Raw genomic sequence first — 13,414 nt, forward strand, 5'->3', positions numbered from 1 at the left:
TTTACATTCGTAACAATCTCTCTGTGATGATGGAAGGAAAGCAATGGGAGTTGAACAATAACGAACGGCAATTCTAGAAGACGACAAGAAAATGAAGAAAAGAGAAGTATTGTGATGAAAATAGCTATGTTTGGTTGTAAGAGTCATTACTCTTGATGATTTGCCAGAATTTTTATCAATTGTGTTCGCAAAGTGTGTATATTTTAAATTTTTGAAACTAGGTACATGTCGTCGTTCTCAATTTTCGACATGAGGACCAATCCAAGACTATTGTGTTTAATATTTGTGTATTTATTTGATATGTTGAAAGAAAAGGGAACACTATACATTGTAATCAGGTTCATGTTTCTTTATGCAATCGAGAAATGTCCTGAAAATATCATTCCATTTTCCGTGTTAGATCCATGTGTCCCCATGTGCTACACCCTACCATTGGATTCTGTTGAGGCTGAGAAAAAGGAACCAGGCAGCCAAAGGAAAGTTCCTTGCTTTGGGAGAGGATGGTATGATAATATGGGAGGATCATCTCAAAGAATTGAGGTGTATATTGAAAATCAGAAAACAGATGATGAAGAGGATGAGGAAGAAGAAAGCTGCAGTGTTCTATTCTTGTGGAGTCAAGCCATGTATGTCATTGCTCAACTTCTAACTGATAAGCTTCTTCATGTTAATGAATTGGACCCAGTAAGAAGACATTTGCCATCATTCAATCGTCCTCGCAAAGGAGGGCGATATTCTGCATTTCAGGTAAGTTCTGCAACTTGCTTGTATTAAATGGTGGAGTATTATCTTTGCATATTATTCAGATTATTTACCTTTTGAAGAAAATCATTGTGATATCAATCAGGAGGTATTCACTACAAATCTGGCTGCTTGGTTGCTAAGTATGTACGTAGTATGTTTTTGACTATGGGCTATGTCAGGGTATTTTTTAATATCCTACTGCTCATATATTTGGTTACATTTACATAGTTAGTACATAGTTATGTTTTAGTGATACAGAAAGAATTGAAATTTTTTCAAGCTGTTCACTTACCCTTGAAACTTGATTTTCAAGTCTTCCATGGTAAACAGAGTGTATTATCAAATTTCATTGACTATATTCTTTCAGCTTGTTTTGGTTTTTAGAATGTGAGTTAATTCTAATCAGTACCAAAGAAGTTCTTGACATAATTCAGATATTTGAGAGATACCGTATATGTCTGAATATAGTCCCCCTTTTTTTCCAAAAATGCCGGTGGTAAAAGATAAGGGAGGGACTATATTCAAACCCATTTTTTTTTAATTTTTTCCCGAAACTCAAGCCTCAAAATTAGGGGGGGGAATATATTCGGAGGGGGACTATATTCGGAGGAATACGGTAAATGTGAAATTGGATATAGTTGAAGAATGCTTGCTCTTGACAGTAGATGGTACTTATTGGCTTCATTAAAGTAATGAGGAATATTTTTAAATTCTTTAAAAAATGTATCCCTGTAACTGACACTCATTAGATAATACTAATACTAGATAATACTGCTGTCAATATAGGAATTCTATTTGCATATGGATCAATCCCAATTTTTTCAGGAAGAAGAGTAAAACAATTAGGTGTGGATAATATGCGAGTATGTGTGAAAAACTTTGAAGAAATACTTTTTTTTTTCAAAATATGTATTTACTTTAAACTGGTCTTAATCCATCCTCATTTGCTTCCTATACAATCATAATGTGTCGATGGATGTTTTCTCTTCGTAGCGGAATTAAAGAATCTTTAGTTTTATCAAAGAATGTTAAGGGTGCATATTTTTGGAAGTTTTATCTTTCATTTTTTTGAAGGGATATTACATGGGAAGAAAATTAAAAACCAATGCTTTTGGATAAATTTAAATATTTCTAGATGTTAAAGTTTAGAATAGTAATTAAATAGTAGAGGAAAATTTAAATATGTAAATCTTCAATTCCCTGCCGTCCCTTTTGATACAAAGAATTGGGTTATTAAAGTTTGCTGACTCCCCTGCTCATGTGCTCTATCAGACCTGGGCACTATCAGTGGTAACATCAATCTAAACCTGTTTTTATGTTTTTGAATAAGTAGAATATCCCAGATATACCCATAAGTTAAGCTTGCTTTATTATTGCATATATAGCTGACAAAGGTTTATTTTTAAGTTTCACTACATTTGTCCTGATATGTATATCGAAGCCCACTTAAAACTAACTTCCTTTCAATGAAGCCCTGTTTTAAAATAAGTTCAAGACATTCCACATCAGATTATGTCTATCTACTTCATCTTTAATCAAGCGTATAGCGAATGGCTTTATGAAAGAGTCCCACTGATAAGGATTTTTTTTGTGTAATAGGAAATCCTAATTGTTTTACACCTTTTCACAATAGTATTGAATATTCTAGCTGTATCACATGCATATCTAACTTAGAGAAATCTGTCCAAGTAATTTTATGTGTGTTCATGCATTTTTCTGTTTGTCAATTATGTCATCTCACCACTACTCAATAGTACGTAGTTTTATCATGCAATTACAAATATTTGGTGGTGGTGCATTAAATATTTTTTTCATATTTGTCTTGACTATGGAGTTGCCATTGGATTTTGAAAACCAAGGAAAAGCCTCGATTAAGTAGAAAATAATTTTTGTGCCCTTTTCTTTACAGTTCAGATACATATTTTTAAATTCTGGATATTTCACACAAATATTTGATGAGTTTATCTATCCCTGAAATACTATATAAAAACTGTATTACCTATTTCTCAAACACATGGCAACGACCATAGGTGTGACTGTTTTCACAGGTTGCTACCAATGGCGTAACTGTGGGGGATGGTGGGATAGATCCCATCATAGGCATGGCATTTTTTAAAAATTATTCTGGAACCCCTGATGCCTTGGGGGAGGGAGGTCTCCATCCCATCCAAAGCATATGCCTAGTTAAGCCACTGGCTGCTACAAGTGATAGATGTCAAAGCGATCATGTGAGCTCCTGGCATCCAAAATTATCACGTTTGATGTCATGGTTCATGTGAAGTATTTTCGATATGAAAAATTTTTGTGTCAGTAATGTTCATAACCTTCACTAGTCAATCAGAAGTATCGGCACATAATGGGCATGTTCTGAAGTTAAACTGGCAGTGCTGCTTCTGTAAACAAAGCAGTTATATCGGAACGGTCAAAAGTGGCTGCCTTATAATTGTTATAGATTTACACATGATATTTAAGTGTTGGCTGCATGTGCAAGTAAACAGAACCACGATGGGATGTATTTTTCTTTAATATTTCATGAAAATTTTTGCTATTTTGAAATTACTGTGATGATATAAGTCTTATAAATACCTCAGGTGGTGAGATTATTTGTTCTACAAAGGGTCAATATTTTTTATTTTATGCTAACCTAATATTATGGATAATATACTCTTGTAATTAACCCAAATGATTTTATGCCATGATTTTCCATTCCACTACATGCCATTAAGTGCCATGATGTGTATCCCTTCTAATATTTTAATTCTGATTGTGAGTGTGGGATTTAATTGGAAGGAAGGTTGTTAAATATGTTTTGGAGGAAGCTGTCAAGGGATAAATCGGTATTACAATGACTGCGAAGAAGGAATATCTAAGTTTAGATACAACATTACCTCAGAGCGCAGAAGTATTAATCAGTACTACTGTGGTGGATTCCTTATGAAAATGTTATACAGTGGAAGTGCAATAAAGTGAGTACGGGCTATTGGGAGACCCCCGCTATTACGAGAGATAGCCGAAGCGCCGTCAATTGACCCAATACTTAGCATGTAAAAAAAATGTCTATTTTGTGAGGGCCTTTTGGTGCTGCCATTTACCATAGCGAGAGTTTCCATCACCGGAAACCTTCACCATGAGTCCCTTATCTCAGTAATTGCTGGCGTTCTGTTAGAAATGAAATTAATATGGAATGATTAGTCTCAAATTCATATGGTAAACTGTGATTGGATAAGTAAGTAGTTCATTTTAGTGAAAATATTGTGGCATTAACATTCGCAAATGCTCGATCTTCTTTTGTTCCTCGGTGTCAGAAAGCAGCCGAAATAATAGAATGATCACGTAAGTGCACAAAAAAGTGGCTTCGTTGGTTGTGCATTGGGATATTGATTGAAATAAAAATCTTGGCATGATTTTCATTCAACGGCACTTATCAATTGAATGGCTAGTTTGTTATTAATGTAAGGAAATTTATTAATTCAAAAAACATCGCCTTTTATCCAGATTTATGCTAAAGTTTATCAGTTCACCGCGGCACCTATCCTGTTCCTACATAAGTGTTGACAATACCTTTATTGGCTATTAGTTGCTCCACCTCCGGCAATGCGACATTTTGCTATAGCGAGTTTGCATTTGAGCACCGTGGGGTCTCTTTTTATCGAGGTTGCATAGTATATCATATTAATTATAGTATTAATAGAGAGAGAGAGTATCATATTAATAGTCATGCCCTCTGATTCAATTTTGTAAACCCAGTTGAACTTAGGTAAACAAATGCACAATATCCACAATAGGGTTAGTCCAAAAAAATTAATTTTTTAAAATCAATTTTTTCCTATGTGGGAAATTTGCTGGCTATATCAGTGTTAGATAATTTTTTTTTCTAAATCAGATATAATTTAGCGGCTGCTACCAGAGCCATGAAGCTTAAATTTTGCAAGCCTACAGATTGAATTTGAAGGCAAACCTATGGAGAAGAAATCATGGAAACTAAGCCCATTCGGCAATAGGCATAATAGGCCGATCAAGGTTGGGGGGGGAGGCACAGGGGCACGTGCCCCCATCAGACCCTTAAAAATATGCAAGTTTTTTATATGGTCCCATTATTATTGCGTTCGTTTCGTATTATGTGGTATCCTTGAACAAAATCCTGGATACGGCCTTGCTTGTTCCCTCCCAGAAAGAAATCCTGGATCCACCTGATAGGCAATCCTGATTTCAGTATTAGTTTACTTATATGAGATAAAGTTATGAGATAACTTTCAGTATTATTTTACGAAGTTTTAAGATTATGTAAGAATTTTATGGTATTGCAATGGATGATAATGATCAACTGATTTTGAGTGTAGGCAACCTGAAAACCACTAAAGATGTCGGGCTGCATGTGGCATCTCTTCACATGTGGCCTTTGGAAGCTGATTTCAGTTTTCTAAGTATACTTTGCATTTTATTGCAATCAAAACAAGTATACGGTTTTCCCTGTTTTATCTTAGACATAAGCTATATTTAATTGCTATGCATCAACTGAAACATAAGGCGTTATGGACTATTTATTTATGCCCATGATTTCATTCCTTAATAATTGGGTCCATAGGTGTATCTTACATATTTATTTATATAGTCACATAAATTTGTATTTTTTAATCATAAATTGATAATTATTTACAGTTCTATACTTAAACTCCTGCACATTTCATTGCACAGACTATTTATCTCGTTAGTTTGTTCTTTCAAGATTTCTATGAGTGAATTTTCTGCAAGCAAGGTACAATATTTAAAAGACAGTCTTAGAAAGCAACCTGGAATTTTGAAAGTACCTGCATTAATTATGTATTAATTTATTAACATTTTTGTCAAAGCTTTAATGTGCTTTAATTTATATTAAAGTTTCAATAACTCTGATTAGCCCTCTATGCTACAATTTTCATTTCATCCAGAATTTGCTTAAGTACCTCAAGGTTTCAAAAATTGCATGGAATCTTGAAATCCTGGTTTAAATAAATGTAAAATTCAAACTCATATTTTATTATTTCTACTTTTCAATGGTGATACTTTTCACTTCTGACTAACATCCCTCTCTCCATTTATTATGCCATACAACAGGCCAAGACTATGGCTGTAAGTACCTATATTTTGTGACCAATTGTTGAATCTTATGATAAGCATGAAGCTGCTTACAAATTTGGCCAGTAAAGTTTAGGCTTTGCTGCTGTTTGAGATAACACTTGTATGGCCACATGCATGACTAAGTTATATATTCTAGTAATTTTTTTAAGTTGAACTATTGTTGTAACATATGTCAAGTTTTTCTTAAGGTTATAATTCTAGGTTTTTTTTTTTACTTGTTTGTCTATTTTACTGTGATGAAAATATTCCCTCTAAAAAAATAAGTTTTAATTCCACTACTATTGCTTTTTATTATAAAGAAATTAAATTTTATTGGTCGTATAATTACGGTCAATTTCAGTTTTATTAGTTTTAAATTATGTTTGACTTTAGTTAAAAATTCTTTTAAATTAGTCCTGTATGTATTAGTGCTTTGGATATGATAGATTTAGAAGGTTTTTAATATGTATATTTTGTTTTAATTGGAAGATAAAAGTTTTAGATACCGAAATCACTGTACTTGAAATGTATTACATATATATTATGTGGTATTTTATTCATCATATTTTTCTACACTTGTAACCAATGATATATATTCGTTGTATCATAAATTAAGCAAGCTCTATGGCAGTAAATGTGGAAATTTAACATAGTTTCACACTTTAGTTTTGATACTCGATAATGTGCTGTATTAAATGCTTTTTCTGCTTCAAATGAGGGAGCCTTTTAATCATTGAAGCATGCAGTTTAGAATGAATATTATTAACTTTGTATTAATTTATCATAAAGAAACATTGGCAGCTTTATCTATAATTATTGATATTTCAATGCTGACATTTCAACGCAAGATATCATAAAAATTACCTTGTCCTCTAAGGTTGTATGTAACTCTCAGTGGACTGGCTATTTTCTATACATTTCACAATGCAAAAAAGAATTTTTTCTAATGCCTCATAGTTTATGCATGCATTTGGAATTAAGTGCGATCTATACCTTAATTGTAGTTTAAAATTAATTTTCAAAACTAAATATATGAATTGTTAGCATTTTTCATTTTGTATTTGTTGCACATATTGTTCTCTTATCACTTGCTAACTTGAATCAGTGTGGAATAGCTACCAGAAGCCAGTTGCATTATGGGCAGAGGGTTCAAAATGTCAATTCATATCAGCAACATGTAACCTTGCAATATCTTAATAACTATTTAGCCGAAGTACATTGTATTGATGGATGATTCCAGTAATTACTCATTCCTTAAAACGATAATATTTGTTGAATGTAAATTTAATTAGTTAATACTCATGAGTAGGCTCCTTGATTTGCAGATGATTTTATGCCTAATTTCAGTTTTTAAGGGAAATTTGAATTGTATTGTATATTATGTGCTTTATATTCTACATATTTTTCTGCATTTGCACCACATTTCTATGTATGTTTTGGCTTAAATAACGACTTTTTCTTATGTTTGGAAAGGGTTTTTAATAATTTTTCTGCATTATATATTCCAAACCACTAATAATCATCTTTTATTACTGATTTTGTGATACAAATGCATACTACAGATTTAAATACTGGCTTCCAAACACTGTCGTATTATGTCATCCTGATACCTCATCAAATTACGAAACTACCATTATCACTATTCCACCAGTAATAGGTTCTATTTTCACTGTTCTAACTAAACAAAGGTGAAAAGAATTCCCTGAAAAATGACTCAGCACTCTCTCTAGTTCCTTTAGAGCAGATTCATGGAGCGCAACTCCATGGTAACCAATCTACTGCTCTATGAGTAATCTCCCCACATCCATTAAAATGCATCCAAATAAGGTGGCATGTGTTGAAAAAAATTTCCACTTACTGCGATCTCCCAAAATGAATAGTCAGTTTTTAAATTGGCTATTCTTGGGAGCCCGTTGTTATTCAAATTCAATTTTTCAAGATGGCTGCTGTGTGCTACCCTTTCTGTGGCTTCATTTCTGGTCGCCCATTGTTACGCTAGTAATACATTTCAAAATAATTTCTTGATATTTGGCTATCAAGAAGTGAGGACGTGGGTTTCCAGCTATAGCCATATTGCAAAGTGTGAGTTTTTGCCGACTGGAATGCCAAAAATCAATAACATTTATTATCACATTGGCGATTGTGTTAGCGATGGGTATTGTTTGTTGGACAAAAAAAATGTCATGCATATATTGTGCAATGCTTGGATTCATAAGATAGGCTGGATTTGTAATTTTTTCTTCCATAAGAACCTAGGAGCTTGACCATCCCCACTACAAATCTTTAGAAAAATTAAGCAGTATACAGAACAGTTCAAGTGTAATATGACCGAGGCATTTATTGAGCCCAATATATTTGAAATTCACTCACCTGTGGCTCAATCTGGGGGAGCTGTAACATTACCAATCCAAGCCAACCAACCTACCAATCAGGTTCATTCATTGAGGGAGTGGTGTTTACCGGATCTCCAAATGATCACAATGACAGTTATATTCATATGCTAACATTTGGCTAGGGAACCTGTGGCTCAATGGCCCCAAGAAACCAGAACCGTAGGACACAGAAGTGAGAACATCCTGCACCACTGTGATAATTCCCACACATCTTACTTCGTCTTATACAGACTTCTCCTCAACCATCGCATTTGGAGCATTAAAATTTTCATTTTGTGCATGAAATAAGTTAGTCAGAACAAGCTCAGCCATTGTCTTTCACATTTGGGAAAATTAATGTAAAGAAAGGAGAGTGAAAAAGGTTTTATGCATGAAATAAGTTTTATTTAAAAATTTTATGCACCGCCTTTATTGAAAACAATATTTTTACAGATTTTTTGGCCTTTATTGTACCAAATTGTGAAGTTATCATTTACCACAATCTTACTCAAGAAGCAATTTATATTGTATGGATTGCTATGGGGAATCAAGAAATGATTTTTTTTATATCTTAAGTGGAGGTGATTTAAATGTTTTTAACTGCCATGATAAGGATATCATACCAACCTTTGCCAAAATCAAACCATCATTGAGATCAAAGGAAGTTGATCGTATTCTTAGACAAACAAGTTTGATTTTGTTAAGAAAAAATGTTCATGGTGATGGCCTTGCATGGAAGTGACAGGCAGTAAATTTTGAAAGCCTTAGGAAATTCCTAAATGTCACTTGAGAGCCCAAGAAACCAGCAGAAGTCTGTCATGGTGGAATGTAACATGAACATCAGTGGAGACCATGCCATAAGTTGGCTCTTGCAAAACTTCTTTGCTCTTAACTGGGGCTGCACAATCACAAGAACAATCAATACATATGTATACTGGATTTCAACTAACCAGCTCGTGGAAACCTACTGTTAAATGCACTAAACTTGTAAGAGAAGACCTGAAAATAGCTAAATAACTAACTGGCCAGATTTGCTGGTGCCTGAAAGACTAATTAGATGGTGCTAAAGCTTAATTTTTGGGTATGTATAATACCTAGTTCAAATCAGACTTGAAGCTGATACAGCACAGTTATCATGACAATGGAAAGCAAGATTTTTTTCCAAAATGACGACAAAAAGGAAGTACATATATAGCCCAGTTTGAAACCCAAGAAAAATTAATTTGTCTTTCAAACTAGGAAAAGCTTATATAATAATTATGTTTATTGTTCCTTGAGATCAATTGTACAGGTGAAAATGGAAGTCGTCAAAAAATACATATTTTTAGTTACAATAAATGAGATATATGAATAATTATAAAATTTTGCACGGTATGAAATACATGGCTATGAAATGACTAGCGGATAGGAGAGAGGAATGGAGAACTGCATCAAACCAATCTTAGAATTGTTGACTAATGATGATGACAAAATTTTAGTGGCAAATGGACAAAAATTGTCCGTATCCCAATATGAAATCAATGCCCTTGATATATATGTATGTTTCCATCGAGCATCATTGTAACTTATCCCACAAGTAATGTGAGCTCATGAGGAAACTTAAGGCTCGTGGGATGTCATTATTAGTGTTAACAGCATTTGCTCAAAGGTGATACTAACATCTTCTTCTGTTAATGTGTTGCTGGGGACATTCAGGTGTCCACTTAAGTGGATAGACTTGTGGGGGATGCTTTGTTTAGTCATGATATGAAAATGAATACATATATGTACCATAATTTAGCCCTTTCTCTGCTAAATAACTTGTGGGTGCATTAAAACATTGCTTTTACGGATTTTTCTTCATGTTGTATGTTTTATTTTAGGGTAATTCCTAATTATAGGCCTTTCTTTGTTATTGAAAATAATATAAAAAATTGATTGCATGAATAATATTGATATCAGTTTCATACTAATGCATGTAGAATAATTTTGGGCTCAAGACATTTTTATGCTCTTCCCCATAAGATGCCATAATATTTTCTCAGTTTGGCCTATCAGTTCATGTTTTACCTCAGCACCATAAAAGTAATTTGTTTAAATAATTCTATTTATATCTTTGTTACTACTGTTTCAAGTAAGGTCACATTGTATAATGTGGAGCAATGTATAAGTGGCAATGCTCATGCTTTATTATATTTTATGTGACTTTAAGTTCTAGCTTTTTGATAACTAATCATTACAGGGAAGTACAGCAACAGATTTGGTGGTACAGATAGTTTTGATGGCTGAATCAATGAGGCTTCAAGCAGTTATGGCAACGTATGGTATTCAAACTCAAACTCCTCACCAGGTGAGTTAAAAACTCTTCTTAAAAGCTGAAAATTAAATTTTAACAATTTACATCCCTATGTTGAGTAAATACGTTATAATCCTTTTATAGATTGAACCTGTGCAAGTTTGGTCATCAACAGAATTAGTGCGAGTTTATCAGAGACTTGGTGTTGACAAGAAATTAGGACTTACAGGGAGACCTCCTAGACCCATTGGAGCTCTTGGAACCAGCAAGGTTTGTGAAATATGTAGTCATGTTTGAGCTAATCATGTAGAAAACTTGAAACCTTTAAACATGACCCTCTAGGGGATGCTAAGAAAGTTGACATTGTGGTTTGAATGCCATATTTTTTGTTTGGTTTGATGGCAAATACAAATACATAGTTATTTAGTAGGTTACTCCTCCTACTTTCATTGTAATTAATTATGTATTTAAAATTGTAAAATTTGGCTACCAACTGTCATTCCCCTTCATCATTGTTATGCAATCAACCTTGTGGTTAGTATACTGAGCTCTAAATCCTAAGATCACTTGTTTGAAGCCAAACAAAATAAACTATTTTCCTTCACTAATCATGAATACCTCAAAAGATTTTTCAACAGTTATGTTTCTTATGTTTATTTGACGCATATTTTTCATTTTTCATATTTAGCTGACTTATACTTCTTTCTGTGGAGTTATGTGCCATGAAGAATTTCATGATATTGGCTTGCTTACCGATAATCCTGTTTTTAGCCCCAAGGATCTTACTTGATAATTACAGTAGTTTTTATAAATAAAGCACCTTGATACATATTTGCATTTTAATGCAAGGGTACCCTGGGCTTATTATTTCTGTTAGAATCGCCTTCATAAAATGGCATTATTTTATTTACAAGCTGAAAAGAAATGTTTCAAGTTTACTTGGATGTCTGCTTTAATTGTATTTACTTTTTAGGAAAATTTATTATTCAATGAAGAAATATCCAAATTCTGACCACTTTCCTTCATAAATATTGTAACATAGAACATTGTAACATAGGTATATTTTTCCCAAAAACTTGTTTCATTTAAATAAAAGACTCAGGCTGTTAATTGCGTCTTCTGACCACTTTTATCACACATTGAGGGACTGTAAAGGATTCAGCAACAACTAATCCAATAATCTTTTCATTATCAATCACTGTATTTTCCTTGGATTATTTAAAAAACTGCCATGGCCTGTCATTATTCCCACATTGAATTTACTTCCTCGTTTGGCATTTAGGAGTGTATTACATTAAGGATTTAAAATTTTTTCAGGTATACCGTGTCTGTGGAATGACAGTCCTTTGCTATCCTCTTATATTTGAAGTATCTGAATTTTATCTGTATCGAGATATGGCACTTCTCATTGATGATATAAAAACTGAGCTGCAGTTTGTTGGAAAGTTTTGGAGGCTCTCAGGACGACCTACTGTTTGCTTACTTATCAGAGAAGAACATATGAGGTGAGTAAAAAGAATGTTGATTTTGAGAGTAATGTGCTCATTCACCAATTTTAATTTCATTGTTAATATTGATAGAGTTTAGTTAGACCTCCCCATGATGTATCCCAAGCGACCAAAAAAAATGGCTTAGTTGTACAGTGGTTTCAAATATGCCAGTGAAATGTGGGTTGCGATGTTACTGTTGAAATTTGCATTTTGGTTTCAGGTGCATTGATTTTCTTGGAAGTTTCATTGGAAATAAAAAGTATTCCTGTAATACAATGTATTAGTCTACAACCCCTCCTTTTACCTTTCCACTGTCATAATTTTGTATGCAAACATGCACTTGTATTCACTGAAGGCTTTCTTATTCGATTTTGCTGGTGAAGGTTTCCAGGATAACTTCCCAGGGAAGTTGATCTATGTCTTCCTGTGTTTCAACAACTAAGTATGTTGACTTTCTAAGGGACTGAGTGCAGTGCTTAGAAATTCCTGTTTTTTCATGCCATAGGTCACCTCTTGGCATGGAGTTTGCCACTGATTGGTCTTTTCTTGACCAATCTGGTTCAAGGTTGGTCCCTATGTTTGGCTGTGGTGGAATCTGTGTCTTTTTTCATCTTCCTCCTCTCCAATATAATCTTGATTGCCTCCTCCTGTCGCTGTCTCAGTATTGGTTAGCTCGACACAATATTTTTGTCTGGGTAAATTTTACCTTGTGGCCATGATGGAGGCTGCAACAAGTTGGTATTAGCATTTTTTTGTTAAGCACTTGAAAATCCTTTTTTGTAAAACCTTAAAAAATAATAATAAACTATAGATTGTGGGGTGGGAATCATAATTTGAGGGGCTAGTTGAGGACCAATTGATTATGAAAGTTTTTAATGGAGGAATTCCTTTCTTAACTCTTTCTTTTTCCTTCATTAAAAATTCTTCTATCATGCAAATTAGGTACAAAATCATTTGTATGCTCTTTTTATAGAGAAAATTTGGTGTCTCTGTTCCACGCAGTACAGTGAAAGGTAGAGGTACAAGAAAGTGGTTTTATTTTTTGCTAAAATTTGTTTTAACTCCATGTGATTTCGTTTTCATAGAAAACTTGGCGGTGTTATTACCCAAGGAGGAATGAATAGTCATTATGACATCATCTTGATGTCATTTTCAAGTGATGGCTTGGTAGTCACGGTGACCTCAAAATGGTCCCTTGAAATGACGTCCTTCATGACTCATGATGATGTCAATATGACCTTAAATGACTACCTATCATTTTGACCTCACTTTGACTATTTGTGACCAAACCTATTTGTTCTTCTAATGACAATTCATGCTATAATTTCTGTATTTAGATTGCCATTTAGGGATAAATTAAACACTTCAGATATGAAACTCAACCTTTATTAGGATTTATTGCAACAAAAAACAGATTTTACAAGAAATTCCTCAGG

General features: G+C 33.6%; 1 protein-coding gene across 2 annotated transcripts in view; it reads left to right on the forward strand.

Annotated features, from left to right (window-relative positions):
• LOC124156094 (probable phosphorylase b kinase regulatory subunit beta) overlaps window positions 1–13,414 on the forward strand; it is a 61,531-nt gene that overhangs the window by 25,550 nt on the left and 22,567 nt on the right. The window contains exons 10-14 of one of the 2 annotated variants that reach the window (XM_046530415.1): window positions 401–747; window positions 5,839–5,853; window positions 10,435–10,542; window positions 10,633–10,758; window positions 11,806–11,993. In XM_046530415.1, coding sequence (XP_046386371.1) covers window positions 401–747; window positions 5,839–5,853; window positions 10,435–10,542; window positions 10,633–10,758; window positions 11,806–11,993 — 784 coding nt within the window. The remainder of the gene's footprint in view (window positions 1–400; window positions 748–5,838; window positions 5,854–10,434; window positions 10,543–10,632; window positions 10,759–11,805; window positions 11,994–13,414) is intronic. The other variant, XM_046530416.1, reaches the window with a different exon arrangement.

This window comes from Ischnura elegans, chromosome 3, assembly GCF_921293095.1.
Source record: "Ischnura elegans chromosome 3, ioIscEleg1.1, whole genome shotgun sequence".
NCBI lineage: Eukaryota > Metazoa > Arthropoda > Insecta > Odonata > Coenagrionidae > Ischnura > Ischnura elegans.